The sequence below is a fragment of the Bos taurus genome, chromosome 23 (genome assembly GCF_002263795.3).
Source record: "Bos taurus isolate L1 Dominette 01449 registration number 42190680 breed Hereford chromosome 23, ARS-UCD2.0, whole genome shotgun sequence".
NCBI classification, from domain to species: Eukaryota; Metazoa; Chordata; class Mammalia; order Artiodactyla; family Bovidae; genus Bos; species Bos taurus.
Window position 1 is genome coordinate 16,301,813 of NC_037350.1, and position 20,570 is coordinate 16,322,382.

General features: G+C 35.5%; 1 protein-coding gene across 16 annotated transcripts in view; it reads left to right on the forward strand.

The window, feature by feature from the left end:
• UBR2 (ubiquitin protein ligase E3 component n-recognin 2) overlaps positions 1 to 20,570 on the forward strand; it is a 112,366-nt gene that overhangs the window by 46,376 nt on the left and 45,420 nt on the right. For 13 of the 16 annotated variants that reach the window (XR_009492471.1, XR_009492472.1, XM_059880356.1 and 10 more), the window contains 8 exons: positions 4,437 to 4,557; positions 6,422 to 6,529; positions 6,895 to 6,983; positions 8,091 to 8,189; positions 13,598 to 13,761; positions 13,851 to 13,950; positions 16,213 to 16,341; positions 18,852 to 19,035. Coding sequence is in view for 14 of the 16 variants with exons in the window: in XM_059880356.1 (XP_059736339.1) it covers positions 4,437 to 4,557; positions 6,422 to 6,529; positions 6,895 to 6,983; positions 8,091 to 8,189; positions 13,598 to 13,761; positions 13,851 to 13,950; positions 16,213 to 16,341; positions 18,852 to 19,035 (994 nt within the window). In the remaining 2 variants the exon portion in view is untranslated. Of the gene's footprint in view, positions 1 to 4,436; positions 4,558 to 6,421; positions 6,530 to 6,894; positions 6,984 to 7,921; positions 8,021 to 8,090; positions 8,190 to 13,267; positions 13,420 to 13,597; positions 13,762 to 13,850; positions 13,951 to 16,212; positions 16,342 to 18,851; positions 19,036 to 20,570 lie in introns of those variants that run through there. The other 3 variants (NM_001192638.1, XM_059880357.1, XM_005223448.5) reach the window with 3 other exon arrangements.

The window sequence follows — 20,570 nt, forward strand, 5'->3', positions numbered from 1 at the left end:
AAATGGGGGAAAACACGTTAAATGAAAACTTTTAATAGACTTAAATACATTTCTCCAAAGAAGATATGCAGATTGGCAAAGAACATGGAAACATGCTCAATATTATTAATCATTAGGGGAATGAAAGTAAAAACCATAATAAGATAGCACCTCATATGCATTCAGTTCAGTCACTCAGTCGTGTCTGACTCTCTGCAGCCCTATGAATTGCAGCACGCCAGGCCTCCCTGTCCATCACCAACTCCAGGAGTTCACACAAACTCACGTCCATCAAGTCGGTAATGCCATCCAGCCATCTCATCCCTTGTCATCCCCTTCTCCTGTCCCCAACCCCTCCCAGCATCAGAGTCTTTTCCAATGAGTCAGCTCTTTGCATGAGGTGGCCAAAGTACTGGAGTTTCAGCTTCATTATCATTCCTTCCAAAGAATACCCAGGACTGATCTCCTTTAGGATGGACTGGTTGGATCTCCTTGCAGTCCAAGGGACTCTCAAGAGTCTTCTCCAACACCATAGTTCAAAAGCATCAATTCTTTGGCGCTCAGCTTTCTTCACAGTCCAACTCTCACATCCATACATGACCACAGGAAAAACCATAGACTTGACTAGACGGACCTTTGTTGGCAAAGTAATGTCTCTGCTTTTGAATATGCTATCTAGGTTGGTCATAACTTTCCTTCCAAGGAGTAAGCATCTTTTAATTTCATGGCTATAATCACCATCTGCAGTGATTTTGGAGCCCAAAAAAGTAAAGTCTGACACTGTTTCCCTATCTATTTCCCATGAAGTGATGGGATCAGATGCCATGATCTTTGTTTTCTGACTGTTGAGCTTTAAGCCCACTTTTTCACTCTCCTCTTTCACTTTCATCAAGAGGCTTTTTAGTTCCTCTTCACTTTCTGTGATAAGGGTGGTGTCATCTGCGTATCTGAGGTTATTGATATTTCTCCCAGCAGTCTTGATTCCAGCTTGTGCTTCTTCCAGCCCAGTGTTTCTCATGAGGTACTCTGCATATAAGTTAAATAAGCAGGGTGACAATATACAGCCTTGACATACTCCTTTTCCTATTTGGAACCAGTCTGTTGTTCCATGTCCAGTTCTAACTGTTGCTTCCTGACCTGCATACAGGTTTCTCAAGAGGCAGAAACCTGGTATTCCCATCTCTTTCAGAATTTCCCACAGTTTATTGTGATCTACACAGTCAAAGGCTTTGGCATAGTCAATAAAGCAGAAATAGATGTTTTTCTGGAACTCTCTTCCTTTTTCCATGATCCAGTGGATGTTGGCAATTTGATCTCTGGTTCCTCTGGCTTTTCTAAAACCAGCTTGAACATCTGGAAGTTCACGATTCACGTATTGCTGAAGCCTGGCTTGAAGAATTTTGAGCATTACTTTACTAGCATGTGAGATGAGTGCAATCGTGCGGTAGTTTGAGCATTCTTTGGCATTGCCTTTCTTTCGGATTGGAATGAAAACTGACCTTTTCCAGTTCTGTGGCCACTGTTGAGTTTTCCAAATTTGCTGGCATATTGAGTGCAGCACTTTCATAGAATCATCTTCCAGGATTTGAAATAGCTCAACTGGAATTCCATCACCTCCACTAGCTTTGTTCGTAGTGATGCTTTCAAAGGCCCACTTGACTTCACATTCCAGGATGTCTGGCTCTAGGTCAGTGATCACACCATAGATCTTTTTTGTACAGTTCTTCTGTGTATTCTTGCCACCTCTTCTTAATATCTTCTGCTTCTGTTAGGTCCATACCATTTCTGTCCTTTATTGAGCCCATCTTTGCATGAAATGTTCCCTTGGTATCTCTAATTTTCTTGAAGAGATCTCTAGTCTTTCCCAGTCTGTTTTCCTCTTATTTCTTTGCATTGATCACTGAGGAAGGCTTCTTACCTCTCCTTGCTATTCTTTGGAACTCTGCATTCAGGCTTATATCTTTCCTTTTCTCCTTTGCTTTTCGCTTCTCTTCTTTTCACAGCTGTTTGTAAGGCCTCCCCAGACAGCCATTTTGCTTTTTTGCATTTCTTTTCCACGGGGATGGTCTTGATCCCTGTCTCCTGTACAGAATGTCACGAACCTCCATTTAAGGGACTAGATCTGATAGACAGAGTTCATCAGGCACTCTGTCTATCAGATCTAGTCCCTTAAATCTATTTCTCACTTCCACTGTATAATCATAAGGAATTTTATTTAGGTCATACCTGAATGGTCTAGTGGTTTTCCCTACTTTCTTCAATTTAAGTCTGAATTTGGCAATAAGGAGTTCATAATCTGAGCCACAGTCAGCTCCCGGTCTTGTTTTTGCTGACTGTATAGAGCTTCTCCATCTTTGGCTGCAAAGAAATCTGGTGATGTCCATGTGTAGAGTCTTCTCTTGTGTTGTTGGAAGAGGGTGTTTGCTATGACCAGTGTGTTCTCTTGGAAAACTCTATTAGCCTTTGCCCTGCTTCAGTCCGTATTCCAAGGCCAAATTTGCCTGTTACCCCAAATGTTTCTTGACTTCCTACTTTTGCATTCCAGGGCCCTATAATGAAAAGGACATCTTTTTTGGGTGTTAATTCTAAAAGGTCTTGTAGGTCTTCATAGAACTGTTCAGCTTCTTCAGCATTACTGGTTGGGGCATAGACTTAGATTACTGTGATATTGAATGGTCTGCCTTGGAAACAAACAGAGATCATTCTGTCATTTTTGAGATTGCATCCAAGTACTGCATTTCAGACTCTCTTGTTGATCATGATGGCTACTCCATTTCTTCTAAGGGATTCCTGCCCACAGTAGTAGATATAATAGTCATCTGAGTTAAATTCACCCATTCCAGTCCATTTTAGTTCGCTGATTCCTAGAATGTTGACTTTCACTCTTGCCATCTCTTGTCTGACCACTTCCAATTTGCCTTGATTCATGGACCTGACATTCCAGGTTCCTATGCAATATTGCTCTTTACAGCATCGGACCTTGCTTCTATCACCAGTCACATCCACAACGGGGTATTGTTTTTGCTTTGGCTCCATCCCTTCATTCTTTCTGAAGTTATTTCTCCACTGATGTCCAATAGCATATTGGGCACCTACCAACCTGGGGAATTCCTCTTTCAGTATCCTATCATTTTGCCTTTTCGTACTGTTCATTGGGTTCTCAAGGCAAGAATACTGAAGTGGTTTGCCATTCCCTTCTCCAGTGGACCACATTCTGTCAGACCTTTCTACTATGACCCGCCCATCTTGGGTGGCCCCACACGGCATGGTTTAGTTTCATTGACTTAGACAAGGCTGTGGTCCATGTGATGAGATTGACTAGTTTTCTGTGATTGTGGTTTCAGTGTGTCTGCCCTCTGATACCCTCTCGCAACGTCTACCGTCTTACTTGGGTTTCTCTTATGTTGGACGTGGAGTAGCTCCTCTCGACCCTCCTGCGCCTGTGCAGCCACCCCGTATGCATTAGGATGGCTGTTATAAACAGCAACAATAACTTAAAATCACAGATATTGGCAAGGATATGGAGAAATTGGAACACTCAGATGCTGTTGGTGGGAATGTAAAATGGTGCAATCACTATGGAAAACAGTATGGTGCTTACTCTAAAAATTAAAACTAGAATTACCATATGATCCAACAGTTTTTCTTCTGATTACGTACACAGAAGAATTGAAAGCAGAGTCTCATGTTCATAACAGCATTATTCAGTTGACAAAAGGTGTCTATCAATTCATCCACTGATAGACACTTAAGGAGCAATTTAACTGGGTGAATGGTTAAACAGAATTTATATACATACAATAGAATTTTATCCAGCCTTAAAAAGGAAGAAAATTCTGATACACACTACAGTGTAGATTAACCTTGAGGACATTATGCTAAGTGAAATAAGGAGTCATAAGAAGGTAATGTATGGTTCTATTTGTATGAGGTACCAGAGTGGGTACAGAGTTTCGGTTTTGCAAGATGAAGAGTTCTGGAAATGAGTTGCACACCAGTGTATACTTTGCACCACAGAACTGCACACTTAAAAATGGTTAAGCTGGAAAGTGTTGTGTGTTTACTATAATTTTTTTAAAAGTATTGATAACATCGCATTTGTGCAATGAAGTAAATTATTCAAATTAGTGTAATTACATTAAGAAATTAGTTTAAAAACATACAACCAGTTTAGCACTTAAATAATTTATAATTGATGGGGCACATTTTCAGATATAAGACCAAGAATTCAGGTTAAAACTGTAACTTCTTACTTTTTTGTAAGAATCCTAGGATTCCTTCTAGAAAATTAGAATCTGAATAAAGCAACCCAAGTCGTGTTTTTCTTACACACATACATGAATAACTCACCTATAATGATGAGAGTGTAGTTATATTAAATAAAAATTTGACTTATTTTCTATAAAATAGGCTTTTTAAGTTTGGTGTTTTTTTTCATTCTGTCATTTCTTTTTAAGAGAAATACCAGTAGACAGACAAAGCCACTCAAAGTTCAAGTTATGCATTCGTCTATTGTCGCACATCAGAATTTTGGTTTGAAAGTGTTGTCTTGGCTGGGAAGTATTATTGGATATTCAGGTAGGTCCATAAAACCTTTTACAAATTGACTTAAAAATGAGTTCATATGCTCTAGCAAAACTATTTTGGAAAAGTAACAAATGGAATCAGGTGTTCTGTTTTTTTTTTTTTTTTTTGCTTTAGTTTTGTGTTTTAAAATACCATCTCAAAAAAACAAACAAACAAAAAGAAATACCATCTCAGAATATCTTTATATACACAAAAAAATATTTCCCAAATTTTGGTCTATGAGATCTTTTTCATATGCATACATTTATGTATTTTCATACATAAATAAAAGATATTTATATATCTTCAAATAAATAAAGGAAACAGTGGATTAAACATTGTAAATGATTTTAATATGCTAATGAATCTAAATCTTACCAACTTGATAAAAGAACCTATTTTTAATGGAGCATCCTGTGGAATTCTCTTCCACTAAGCAAGCTGGAAAATGCCACTGTAAATAGAACTTAAATGGTTAATTGTTTAAAGGATATCTTTGTTTTGATTTCTACAATTTGTGTTTACCGATAATTTGCAACCCTGAAAATATGCAAATTTGAAGTTACTGTGTATTTGAGTTTTTGTTTTTCCACAGTCTACAGGTTAGATAATCTTTTAAAAGTAGTGGTAACAATTAAGAGCCTTCATGTCCAATGCCAAAAATACAAGTTTGTTGTGTAACACTGAAGAATAAACTAGGAATACATCTAAGCTGTCTGTCCTACATTTCTTCAGGCAAGGGATGTGGTTTGAATAGATGATATTCCAATGTTTGCTATAAAGAAAATTTCTAAAACCTTTGTATTAAAAAGCTATTAGAAAGAGTATTGCCAACTGTGAACTGACAGGTGAAAATCAGGAGGTGTGGAAATTTAGGAAAACATGTTTGCTTGCCTTTTAAATGTCTTTCCAATTAGTTTTCTTAACCTTTTTTAACTTTGTTGTTTTCCATTGGGTATCTATCTGAATGCCAAATACTGTGCTACAGAATTAATAAATAGTATCATGGAAACAGTTTTCTGCTAAAAATTTTCTTTGAGAAAATGTATCATCAACAATTTAAAGACCTTATCATCTATTATTTAATATGTATATAAAGTTTTCTCTGTAGCCTTCTAAAAATTTTCTGTTTGGTGGCTCTTACAATTAAATTAACAAAGAAGTTTCAGATTATTTTGCATGATTGTAGATGACTAAAAACTGTGATTTTAAATATAAAATATGAAACTGGAAGGTATTAAAGTTCTAGTTTTGTTAATGCTTACATTAATATTTGAACGTTTTTTTTTTTTTTAAGTTTAGCATTTAGAATATGTAGGAATTGCCTTCCAAAGCCTCTCATATAGTGGGTATCCATAAGTACATATTTTTGTATTTTTGTTTAATGAACATTTTGCATAATAACAATAAAATGGACTGGTATATATAAAGTACAGAGCATGTATTCTTTTAAATGGTAGCATAATTTCATATTATACCTATCTTCTGTTATCATAGGATATATAATTTTACTAATATATAATTTTACTAATACCTGGTTTAATTAGCATAGATGCTTAGAAAACCATGTTTACTTCATTGGCTTTTGGATTCTTTGTTTAAATTATTTAAGCATAAAAGATCATTGCCATTCTGATAGACAAATATTTTGGTATTTTCGAATAAAAATTGGTATATAATGCAAGATTTGGAGTTTTTCTCCATTTTGTGAAAATGTTAATAAAATAGTTAATATAGTTACTTTTTCTGAATAAATTTGACCTTTTAAAAAAGCAAGTAAAAACTCTATAGTAAGTCCATTTGAACATTTTTACTAATACGTTATTTTAATATTTGAAGTTAACTATTTCTTGACTATTTTTCTTTATGTTTTAAGATGGCCTTCGCCGAATTTTATGTCAAGTTGGTTTACAAGAAGGGCCAGATGGTGAAAACTCTTCTCTAGTGGATAGATTGATGCTTAGTGATTCCAAATTGTGGAAAGGTAAGTATCTTAACTACTATGAGGTATAGGGGAACTTTCATAGATAATTGGAATGTTTAAGTTTCTTTTTCATTTGAGGAAATATTTAATAAATATATTTATGGCTTTTAGAATTAGCTCATGCAGTCTTATTCTTTGGGGAAAAAACAGATTTGAGGATCCATGACTCAACCTTTATGTTTTGTTGGAAGAATACATTTAGGAAAACTGATTTTTAAAGAAGCAGGTTTCACATGTTTTAAGGAATACATGTAGAGTTTTGCTCTTGAGACTTAAAAATACAATTGATCATATGAAAACTTTGGAAATGTAGTTTTTGGCTTGTTTGGTATATCCTCATGTTCCGTCTGCTCTTTTTGTGAAAGGTGCTAGGAGTGTGTATCATCAGTTGTTCATGAGCAGTCTACTTATGGATTTGAAATACAAGAAACTGTTTGCTGTTCGATTTGCAAAGGTAAGTAGTTTCTCACTTTTGAAGAGTAATAGGTTATATACAGAATAGCTGTAGTCCATGATTATATCCAGCATTTGTAAAATTAGTAGCTAATAGTAACGTGTCATTATGTTGCTTTTAAATTCTGAGAAACTTCATAAATTATCTTTTTATCTTTTATCAATAGAATAAAAGTCTAGCAGTGAGGTTTTTCATGTTTATAACCTGCCATGATAATAATGAATATTCACCTATGCAGTGTATATGACATGAAGTGATAAATGGAAACTTTAAACCTATGCCATTCTGAATTATGATACTATTCCTATTAAATTTTGTGTAGGAAAAGATAATCTTAGTTGAAACGACGTGTGTATATGGATATGATTTAAAAATCATGAACTCTAGATTGTTGATATCATTGAATTATGTTCTTCTCCCTTAAGCTAACTGCTTGGTTATTTTTATTCACCTGAATTAGGGATTATTAACAAAGGAAACATAAAAGAATCATTTGAGGAACTCTTTCAAAATATACATGTTTGTGTTTTCCATTCTCAAACCTGCCGAAGCAGATTCACCAAGAATAGGGTCCAGTCATGTGTACTTTGAAAGAGCTATCAGGTGACTGTGATAGGCATCCAGAAGTAATGAAAGTCTGATTTCATCAGAGACAATGTAAAGCTACTGTGATTTAGCTCCACCTATGTTCAATGACAGTCCAGGATTTTAATAGCTGTTGCTGTTACTCCTGTTTGAGCTCATAAACTGCCATTGTGCTCAAGAAGATTGAATAGTGCATCAGTGTTTTTACAGATTAGTATACTGGTAATTGGTAGAAATCATTCCAGTTATTCTCATAGCACATCTTACTGACTCCTCCAGCACTGATTTTTCATTATAATCCTTAAACATTTGGTCATTGTGGATTAGAGGTGAATCTCCCCCTTGTTGTTTAGAATTACCAGCAGTTGCAGAGAGATTTTATGGAGGATGATCACGAGCGAGCAGTGTCCGTGACTGCTCTGTCTGTCCAGTTCTTCACCGCACCTACTCTGGTGAGTAGTGCTTGCCTCTTCTTTGTCACTGATAGCTGGCACTCCTTGCCTTTTTTTGCCTTCTTAATAGAACTATGAGCGTTTGCAGAGTGATTATGTGACAGATGACCACGACAGAGAGTTTTCAATCGCAGACTTCTCGGTTCAGATTTTCACAGTCCCTTCACTTGTAAGTACTAAAAGACTAAGAAGAACTTTCTTGTTTTCCGCTAGAAGGAGTAAAGCCTTAAAATAATAGAGAACTGAGATCTGTATATTTCTGAATAGAAAAATATTTTATTAATGGGTGATAAGACTTCAGATGCCTTGTATACCAGAAGATATAACTTTGAATGTGTAATCCAGAGGGGGAAAGTTATTTGAACTCAACCTGTACTTTCTCATAGTACTTCTTGAGGTTTTGAACTGACAAGTTAATTAAACTTATTATTAGTTTAACAAGTTTATCCATTAGAAACAGCATATTGTGCGAATTCCTTGACTGTCCAGTGGTTAGAACTCAGTGCTTTCACTGCCGGCTCCTGGGTTCAGTCCCTGGTTGGGGAACTAGGATCCCACAAACGACTCAGTGTGGCCAAAAACAGAAAGACGGGAAGGAAGAAACAGCCCATTGTATATAATCTCACATTTTGAAAAGCCTCCTTTTCCACCCTAAGGGAAGGTATTACTAAGGCAATTGAATCATGATGATTCAGTTATCTTGTACTAAGTTTCACTAGTTGTTCCAGCAGGCACCCTTATGTTTTCATAATATTGAATAATTAATATTTAATTCATTTAACAAAACTTTGAGCACCTATTATTTATTTAGTTCTGTGTTTTGGGAATGAAAGGGTGAACAAAAACAGACATAGTCTTTGCCCTCATGAAACTTACTGTAAAGGGAAAGACTAACATAAATGGTTAATTAAAGCTATAATAAAAACTGAAGAATTTGGTTGTTTTGAGAGAATAGTAAAAAGATCTGACCTTTTCCCACAGTTTGGAAGAGGATTCTATGTAGCTTTATGCAGGCTCATGAAGGAAAATCTATTCAAAGGAACCAGCACTTGAGAAAACCCTGAAGTAGGGACATTCATATAAAGGGGATAGAAGGAGAGAAGGAATAAAATGAGACCAGAAACATAGGCAAGGGCCTAACTGTATGGAGTTAAGAGTATGCTACAATTATTTTATTAATAAGGTATCTGTTCCAGCTTCTTTTTTTAATGACTGTTTTTTCCTCAGATACTTTTATATTCAAGGATGTATTCTAGCACAGCTGGAGCTGTCTGAAGTCTGTTTACCCACTAATGAGATATTTTGGTTCAAATTAAGGATTTTGATTTTTATCTTAAGAGCATTGGAAGGCATTGAAGAGTTTGAAGTGGCACTTACATCATCACATCTGTGATTTTTAAAAGATGAAGCTTTTTGAAATTTGGAGAACAAATTTGCTGCGGCAGTAGTGGTTGTGGGGAGCATGTTAGGGATTGTGGCAAAGGGTATAGAAGTTGCAAGACAGATGTAAGTAGTGAAATCTACTGAACAACCACACTTTGGGTTTCAGGGATATTGGGTTTGGTGAGTCATTGGTTATGGGGTTTGAGGGGAAAATGTAAAGGTGATTCGTGGGTTTCTGATTGTAACCAAGTAAATTTCTCTGCCACTTGCATAGGAAGTTTTGGAGAATGAGTAGAACTTGTAAAGAGGGAAAGTGTTGCTTTCAGTTTAGTCAGCAGTGAGTTTGAGAAGCCTCTGAGACAATCCCATGTGTAGTCAAATCTGCATTTCTCCTTCATTGATCCTTTTGTCCATTTCCATGCCAGTGCTCAGTTTTAATAATTTTAGCTTAATATTCCATTTTAATATTTTATGGAGCTCTAGATCCCCTTTTATTATTCTTTCCAAGAAGTTTCTTGGGACTTTCCTGTGGTTCAGTAGCAAAGACTTTGTGCACCGCCCCTCCAACCCCCGCAATGCAGGGGGCCCGGATTCAGTCTCTGCTTAGGGAACTAGATCCCACATGCAGCAACTAAAGATCCCATGTGCTGCATCTAAAATACCTGATGCAAGTAAATAAATAAGAACTGAACTGGAAAAAGAAAAAGAAAAAAAATTTTTTTCTTAATTATTTTAGGCTTTTTTTTTTTTAAGGACTAAAATCATTTTGTCAATTTCAAAAAAAAAAACAAAAAAAACACACACACATTAGGGTATTTGACTGAAAACCTACTGGCTCAGTGTTAAAGAATCCTCTTGGCTGCACAGGAGACTCAAGTTCAGTCCCTGGGTTGGGAAGATCCACTGGAGAAGGAAATGGTAACCCACTCCAGTATTCTTGCCTGGAAGATCCTATGGACAGAAGAACCTGGTGGGCTGTAGCCCATGGGGTCTTAAAAGAGTCAGACATGACTTGATGACTAAACAGCAACAAACAAAAATAAGTTTGTCAGTTTCAAAAACACGGAGTTTTTGACTGAAAAAATGTTTTATTTATAGATAATTTGGGAAGAACTGATATTTTTGCAATATTGAATACCCCCATCTAGGAACATAATTTGTCCTAAAAGTGTTTTATGTTTTATATTTTTGACACTATTATAAATTACTCACAATTTTAATCTCATTATGGATAATTTTTATATATCCATCTTGTATCTATCTGGTTTTCTTATTAACATTTTCTCTAATATTTTGTGTTAATGCCTTAGAATTTCTAGTAATCTGCATATAATAATTTTTGTTTTTTCCTGATATTTCAGTTTTTTATGTTTGCTTCTTACCTGACTTCTTTAGCTAGAAGTGCTAGAAAAATAACATGTATTTGTAATTCAGAGCATATTTATTTAGAATTTTTATTAACTAGGCATTGTTTAAGGCTCTGGAGATAAGTAGAGCAGTAAACAAAAAAGACAAAAGACCTTGTTCCCATGGAATTTATAATCTTAACTAGGAAGAGATACATGTATGTAATACTGCTTATAAATCAAAGGTCGTTGAGAAGTGCTATAAAGTAGGAAAGCAGATTAAAAGGTTAGAGAGTGACAGTGAAAGGGTCATATTTTATACAAGGTTTTCCCAAAAAAGCCTCTCGGAGAGATGGTGTTTGAACAGACATGAGGGAATAAGTGATGTGCCTAGCTGGTGGAAGTCTCCTCAGCAGAGAAAAATAGCAAGTGCAAAGTTCTGAGGTGAATGTGCACTTGATATTTTAGAAGAAAAAACCCAAATCAGGCCCTTGTTGCTAGAGTGACTGAGGAGGAGAATGATCCGTGAGGTCATTGAGTTTGGGGATGGGGTGTGATGGGAGTGGATAGTGCCAGGCCTTGAAGGCCATTGTAATACAACTACTTCTGTCTTTTATCTAAAGGAAGTAGAAAAAGGGAAATAGTAAAGAACACAAATTAACAAAACAAAACGTACAAAAAATTTTTCTTTGAGGATAAGAAAAGCAAAACTGGTGGGAGATAGCTCTCTAGAAAGTCTAATAAGAAAAATAGAAAAAATTTTAATTTAAAAAGGATTGCAAAAGCTACAAATCTTACAGATTTCCAATAGAAAATAGGCAATATTAGGATCCAGTTAATATAATTGGAAATCTAGATGAGATGAACAGATCCCTAAGAAAAAAACACCAGTTATTACAAGAGAAACAAGAAATAGAAATTTTAATTAATATAAATATCTGCTCACAAGGAAGTCCCCAGGCCCAAAGGCTACACTGGGAAATTCTTCCAAATATTTAAGAAAAAAATAATACCTGTCTTATGTAACTTTTTCTAGAAAACAGAGAGAGAATATACTTGACACTTTAATAACGTATTCTGTAATCTTATCACCAAAACTCAGATTGAATTGCAGACAGAATCAAGCAATATGGGAAAAGGATAATGTATCATAACCAAGTTTGTTTTATTTCTTTAAGGCAAGAATAGTATACCATTTGAAAACAAAATCAGCTTGCATAAAAGAGCTTATTAACAGACAAAAAGGAGGAAAATTGATCATATCAGATGCTTATCCCGAATTCATGATTTAAAACAAATTAATAAAACCTCATGAAATAGGAATAAAAGAATTTCTATAATCTGATACAGTACCTAAAAGCAAAGCAAAAAGTGAAAACTGAAAGCAAACAGTGTGCTTGATGGCAAAATAGTAAAAGCTTGTCCCCTGAGACTAGAAGTTTTTCTTAAGTCAGTGAAATTGCATATACGTATTTAATTGTCTCAAAATTGACTAATACAGCAAACAAGAAGGAAAATCATTTTACTTGCCAATTCCTCCCCTCCTTCAAACTTGAACTATAGTCTTCACTGTCTAGGAAAATTAACATAAATTAATCCTATTGACTTTGAGCTTCTTGGAGCCTAAGTCCTGGCAATGAGATGATGATTTAAGAGTTTTTCAAAGGGATGTTTAACTGTACATTAATAGATTTTCTCCTTATCTGATGACTTTACCACTTAACCTCTACATTAGGTATCTTTTCTTCTTTGACATCTTTGTCTTCTTTCAGGAGACAATTTGGAGTTTGGTGATATCAGTCAAAATTTATAATGTATATTACCTTAACCCAGTAATTCACTTCTAGGAAATTATTTTATGAATCTCCTTGCAGCTGTACACAGTAGATAATTGTTGTAGTATCTTTTGTGATAAATAGCATAAGATTGGGAAAAACCCAAATGCTCACCAGTAAAGGGCCTGGCTAATAAAGTATGATAGAAGAGAATAGTTGTGATAGTTAAAAAGAATGAGAGAATTTATGTTAACTGGTATGGGATAATCTCCAAAATATATCAGGTGAAAAACCAAGTGCAAAACAGTGTTTATAATAGGATATCCTTTGGGCAGGAGACAGGGGGCAGAGATCATTTTACATACCCATACTTATATCTACTTAATAACACTTACTCATGTATACTATAAATGTATATATATATGTATGTATGTATGCATACATGTATATGTTATACACACACCACTTCTGGAAGTATATGTAAGAAAACTGCTAACAAACATTGCCTTTGAAAGGGGAACTTTGGGAGCTAAGAGACTTACCTTTTTACTTTTTTTTTGCATCATTTAAGTGTATTTGCTTATTCAAAAATACATAGATATGTGTATCTATACATAGAAAGAAACAAAAAATAAATCTCAACTACGATTAAAAGAAATATGGTTTCATATTTCATACTGAGTTCTACAGAATCTGTGATATAAGCCTGTGGATCCTAGAATAATTATACCATACCATTATAGGTGTCTAAATGTCTCAGTTAAGGAAAATTTGCAGCCTGGTTCAGATCCCCCACCCTGAATTGTCTTTGAATAATGAGCCTTGGATCTGTCTCCTTACATTCTGGCATCTTTCTCCGTGATATAATTGTTGCTTCATACACGTGGCAATTGGAGTAAGTAATTGTTATTTAGAAATACACAATAATGCATTTATAATATTATGATATTATATAGTTGTATTGAAAAAGGTCTAAACTGAAAGAACTAACCAATGTTGGTGACTTTTTTTTTTTTTTAGCTTTCTGGTAAATAGTTTTTTATTACTATATATTCTCATATACTTTGTCTTAGGCTCGGATGCTTATCACAGAAGAAAACCTGATGACCATTATCATTAAGACTTTCATGGATCATTTGAGACACCGAGATGTCCAGGGCAGATTTCAGTTTGAACGATATACTGCTTTACAAGCCTTTAAGTTTAGGAGGGTTCAGAGTCTTATTTTAGATCTCAAGTAAGTTTTTGTTCAGTTGTTAAAACAGTTGCAACTTGTAAAAGGTCATTGTTTATTCATTTACTCATTGCTGTTTTTATCTTGTTCAGGTATGTGTTAATTAGCAAACCAACTGAATGGTCAGATGGTCTGAGGCAGAAGTTCCTGGAAGGATTTGATGCCTTTTTGGAATTACTCAAATGTATGCAGGTACATATAAATGGATACATTTCAAAAGGGAAACGTTTACTTTTTTCCTTTTTGGCTCACTGATCATTCTGGGCACATTTTTAAAAGAATAATTTGGATAGCTACAATTTGGACCAAGAAGCTCCTCTTAATTGGAAACTCTTAGAAAGATGTAGAATGCATAAGATCCCAGCAGAGGTTCTGACATCTGCTGTTCTTCTGTATTTGGTTATTCTTTTGCTTACCATTAATGTTCTTTCTTTGGGGGCTTCAAGTTAGTTGTTTTGTTTTGAATATGCTTGAATGGAAGTATTGTCAACTTAGTTAAGAAGCTATGTTTGTGTGTTTTTTTAATGTTTCCATATTTCTTTTTTTGTTTCATGGATGTCATATTTATATGATATAGTATAGAACTCTCCTCACCAGCTGCCCCATTTAATTTTCTTTTTGGAAACACATCTGTATACAAAATAAAATCTAGAAACAAATTAACTGGTATAGTTAACCAGTTTTGTTATTGTTGTTTTGTATGTTTTTAGCCACAACTTGAGGCTTGTGGGATTTTAGTCCCCAGATCAGATCAGTCGCTCAGTCGTGTCCTACTCTTTGTGACCCCATGAATCGCAGCACGCCAGGCCTCCCTGCCCATCACCAACTCCCGGAGTTCACTCAGACTCACGTCCATCGAGTCAGTGATGCCATCCAGCCATCTCATCCTCTGTCGTCCCCTTCTCCTCCTGCCCCCAATCCCTCCCAGCATCAGAGTCTTTTCCAGTGAGTTAACTCTTTGCATGAGGTGGCCAAAGTACTGGAATTTCAGCTTCAGCATCATTCCTTCCAAAGAAATCCCAGGGCTGATCTCCTTCAGAATGGACTGGTTGGATCTCATTGCAGTCCAAGGGACTCTCAAGAGTCTTCTCCAACACCACAGTTGAAAAGCATTAATTCTTTGGTGCTCAGCCTTCTTCACAGTCCAACTCTCACATCCATACATGACCACAGGAAAAACCATAGCCTTGACTAGACGGACCTTTGCTGGCAAAGTCATGTCTCTGCTTTTGAATATGCTATCTAGGTTGGTCATAACTTTCCTTCCAAGGAGTAAGCGTCTTTTAATTTCATGGCTGCAATCACCATCTGCAGTGATTTTGGAGCCCCCCAAAATAAAGTCTGACACTGTTTGCGCTGTTTCCCCATCTATTTCCCATGAAGTGATGGGACCGAATGCCATGATCTTCGTTTTCGGAATGTTGAGCTTTAAGCCAACTTTTTCACTCTCGACTTTCACTTTCATCAAGAGGCTCTTTAGTTCTTCTTCACTTTCTGCAATAAGGGTGGTGTCATCTGCATATCAGGTTATTGATATTTCTCCCAGCAATCTTGATTCCAGTTTGTGTTTCTTCCAGTCCGGCGTTTCTCATAATGTACTCTGCATTTAGTCCCCAACCAGGGATCAAACCTCAGCATTGAGAGCATGAGTCCTAACCGCTGGACAGCCAGGGAATTCCCCTGGCTGTAAAAAGATAGATAACATTGCAAAAAATATGAGCAATATCATTATGCTTTCTTTAGTACCTGTCCTTTTTAGGATATATTCTAGTTCCCATGTTATGTGGTAGTTTAATGGATATTTAATTTATTCTGGTACTTCTGTTTTTTGCTTTTTGCCTGTAGAAACAGTAGCTACCTTGGTTAATTTGAATACTCAAAATGTCCTATATTTTCCACCATTTAATTAGCTCTGTTACACCAGGGTAGTTAGGCTAGTTTCTAAAGAGGTATATTCTTTTGTATTAAAAGCTGTTTATCTTTTTCTAGTTTTGCTTCCCTTCAAACTCTGAAAACTTGCAGTTGCAAAATACAAATAAATATAAAAATTTTATTTTAGCATTTTATAGAACATACTTATAAATTCAATAGCATTTTAAAAGCCTGTCAAATTTCTTCTGACAGCTTTTTCTATAGATGATAGAACTAAAAAGGAATTTTTGAGGGATTGTTGCAGTGAAGTACAAATTTTATTGTCTAAAACATGTAGAAGATTGCCTCTAAAGTAATTCATTCTATATTTTACTGGGATTTTTTTCTTTATAAAATTTTAGGGAATGTTATATTAAACATGTAATTTAAGAAGTTGGACTTCTCATACTGCTTGAAGCTTCCTGTTAAAACTCTTGTATGTTTTTGTAATCAGTATATATTTCTTCTACATTATGTCTTAAGTTTCTGTGTAGAAAAACAAATTAATTTTAATTTATTTAAAATCTTTTCACTTCTTTTAAGGGAATGGATCCAATTACACGTCAAGTAGGACAGCATATCGAAATGGAACCAGAGTGGGAAGCAGCCTTCACACTACAAATGAAATTAACACATGTCATTTCGATGATACAAGACTGGTGTGCTTTAGACGTGAGTCTCTTCTGGGGTCAGGGATAGGAGATAAATTGGAGGAGGGGCAGAGATAAACAGTTTCCTAAGTAAAATATGAGGCAGTTTGGAGAGGATAGTAAGAAGATCATATTTTATGATATGCTCATAAAATAGCATATTTTCCTGTTTGACCTATACATTCAATAAAAGTTATAATTCTAAAGCCTTAGAGAAATCAGAAAATAGAGGGAGATGTAATCCACACTCTTTTCTCTTATGTTGCTGTCTTCTTTTTTTCCCCCCATAATCCTATCAAGATTTTGAGCATATAAAAAGTTTATAAATTACTCCAAAATGAAATTTTACTATTAGTACATTTGTCCTGTGTCTTTAAACTATGTTGGCCTCCTTTGGCTATAAAATCTAGATGAGAAGTGTAAGTTAGGAGATCAGAGAAGGCTTCCATGAGATGTAAACTGTGTGTCAGAATTAACTGATCAGAGTAAAGAATATTCCTGACTGAGGAAAAGCTGTATCATGCTTTCTGATGAATAGGAGTATGGTTGTTCCAGAAGCTGTGAGAGGCTGTAGTTGGAGCAGAGGTTGAAGAGGGCCATGTTCAGAAGTTTAAATTTTATTCTGACTGAAGTGGATGCTATTTGAGACTCCCAAGCAGAAAAGTGACATAATCCAGTTTACATGTTTTTGAAAGTTATATGTGTGGATAACGGATGGAGGAGGGCAAGAGTAGAAGCAGGAAGTTCAGTGGAGACACATTGGCTTTCCTTTAAATGACTGAGATATCAGTGGCCAGGTTTGAGAGCATTTTAGGTACGGTTGCTAGCTTGGTAATAGATTGCACAATGGGGAATGAAGAAAATAGAGCCCAGAAATAAACCCACACAATTATGGTCAGTTAATCCACAACAAAGGAGACAATATGCCATGGAAAGACAGTGATCTTTTTCAGTAAGTAATGCTGGAAAAACTGGACAGCTGCATGTAAAAGAATGAAATTAGAACATTTCTTCACACCATATAAAAGAATAAACTCAAATTGGATTAAGACTTAAATGTAAGACTGGAAACCATAAACCTCCTAGAAGAAAGCATAGAACACTCTTTGACATCAATCTTAGTAAATTTTTTGGATGTATTTCCTAAGGCAAAGGAAACAAAAGCAAAAGAATAAACAAATGGAACCTAATTAAACTTAAAAGCTTCCACACAGCAAAGAAAACCATCAACAAAACATAGAGACAACCTACTGAGGAGGAGAGAATATTTGCCAATGAGATGACCAATAAGGGATTATTATCCAAAATATATAAACAGCCCATACAGCTCAATATCAAAAAAACAGCCCAATTAAAAAATGGGCAGAAGACCTGAATGGACATTTTTCAAAAGTGGACATACAGATGACCAATAGGCACATGAAAAGATGCTTAACACTGCTAATCATAAGAGAAATGCAAATCAAACCACAATGAGCTACCACTTCACACGTGTCAGAATAATTGTCATCACAGAGAGCACAAATAACACATGTTGGCGAGGATGTGGAGAAAAGGAAACCTGTACAGCTGTTAGTGCGAATGTAAATTGTTGTAGCCACTGTGGAAAACAATATGGAAGTTCTTCAAAAAACTGAAAATAGAGCCACCATAAAGTCCAGCAATCCCACTCCCAGGTATTTATCTGAAGATAAAGAAACACTAATTTGAAGAAACACATGCTCACCAATGAGCCTGGGAGGCTACAATCCACTCACAAAGAGCTGGACTTGACTGAGTAACTAAGACTCCAGTGTTTACAGCAGCATTATAATTGCCAGGATACAGTGTCCAATAGATGAGTGGCTAAAGAATATGTAGATGGGTGGGTAGGTGTGGTGGAATATTACTCAGCCATGAAAAGAATGGAATTTTGCATTAGCAACAACATTGATGGACCCTGGAGGGTATTATGCGTAGAGAAATAAGTCAGAAAAACAAAAAGTTATGCTTAGTGAAATAAGTCAGAAAGACAAATCCTATAATCACTTATGTGTGGAATCTAAAAAATAAAACAGAAACAGACTCACAGGTACAGAGAACAGACTAGTGGTTACCAGTGGAGAGAAAGAAGACCAGGAGGGGCAAAATAGGAGAGATTAAGAGGTATAAACCACTGTGTATAAAATAAATAAGCTATAAAAATATATTGTACAACACAAAGAATATAGTCAATATTTTATAATAACTAAATGGAATATAATCTATAAAAATTTTGAGTCACTGTATTGTACACTTCTAACTAATGTACATCAACTATGCCTCAATTTACAGGAAAAAATGGGGAATGAGGGAAAGGAATATATTAGAATGACTTCTAGATTTCTGCAGCTCTGTAGAGATGTTCCCTGAGACAGGTCCTTGGATAGAGGGAACAAGTTTCGAGGGGAAGATTGAGTTTGCCCATATTGATATTTGAGGTAAATATTCATCATTGAATTTGAGATTCTTGTTTAATATTGTAGAAACTTAACATAAAATCCTCTTTTATAGGAAAAAGTATTAATTGAAGCTTACAAGAAATGCCTTGCTGTATTGACACAGTGTCATGGTGGTTTTACTGATGGTGAACAGCCAGTCACATTAAGCATTTGTGGACATTCAGTGGAAACTATCAGATACTGTGTTTCCAAAGAAAAAGTTAGCATTCACCTCCCAGTTTCTCGCTTACTTGCAGGTAAAACATTTTTCCCTAAAAAGAGAAGCCTGAAATTGTCTTTTGAATTGTTGTTTGTGGTTAGTATTTACTGAATACCTACAATGCTTTATTTTGAAAGTGTTCTTGTTCAGATCAGTCTATCACTTAAGTGATTGTTAATAAATTGAAAACACCCTAGACTTCCTCTCTCTCTCAGCAGTTTCTTATTGATAAATTTTTTAATCATCAGGTTGAAGTGAGTTACAAATTGTATTGATAGGTTTTTTTTAATTGTAAGTAGCTGATTTACACACTATTTATACATGCTCAACTATTTGAAGCTGCTACCTCAGAGCAGCCAGAAACTCTGCATGTGCACTCGTCTGTCTCTATAGACATCGTAACTTTCTTCCACATTTCTTGAGTGCAGGAATTCTTAGCCTGTTCACATACTGTTCCCTTTAGTTCCGTTTCCAACTCAGAGAGTAGAAAAGTAAAGTTATAAAGGTAAATATTTTCACTCATTGCAGAATTTACAATGTAGCTTAAGTGTGTGGCTCAGTAACTTAATAACGTGAAAGTAGTTTGTGTGTGTGTGTGTAAGTGTAAAAGACTGGAGAATTGGTATCTTTTCTTCCTTAAGTGTTTGGTAGAATTCACCAGTAAAATAGTATGGAACTGATACTTTCCCTTTTTTGGTAGGCAGTTAATCATTGATTCAGTTTCTTCAGCAGATATACAACAGTTCCTATTATCTGTATCTTCTTGTGTGAGTTTTGGTGGTTTGTGTTTTTCAAGAAATTGGTCCATTTCATCTGAGTTATCAAATACGTGGACACGGAGTTGTTCATAAAATTCCTTTATTATCCTTTTAACGTCTGTGGGATAAATAGTAACAATCCCTCTGTCATTTCTAAAGCCTTTTTTTTTTAATTGTTCTGTGCATTACCACATTATCTTACCAATAGATGTTAGCATTCCAACAATTTTTTTAGATTCTTATTGAAATTGTGGTGATTTAAGATTGAACTTAGACATGTGAATTTAAATAGTACAAGTAGAACAATAAAAAGTACCTGAAATGAAATTGTTGATTGTAGGCAGAGATCTTTTTCCTGTAACTTGTTAATGCCCAGTTTTGTTTTCATAAGTATTGATACTTGCATGCTGAACTATTGATCTTCAGTACAGGCAAGTGATGGCATGGTGGTGTGGCATAGTGTTCAACTAGAATGCAGGAAAGTGGATCTTTAACTCAGCCACTGATCTTTTCTGCCCTTTGAAAATCTGAGTGGAAGCTAATGCTGATAATTATCCACAGGGAAAACAGTCAGTACTCTAAAAATGTAGTAATTTTGCCAAGGTATTTACCCCCCTCAGTCCTCTAATATTTTGAGCATTTTATCTTCCTGTGTTTGGCAAACTTTGGCCTGAATGCTTATAATCTAACTGGAGAGCCAAGTGAACATACACAGAGCAGTTCAAGAACAACTTGGAGGCTATGCTCATGGAGGCTGAGTGCACATTGTTAGAATGGAATTCTCAATACAGGTGTTCTTGGATGAGGAAAGCTT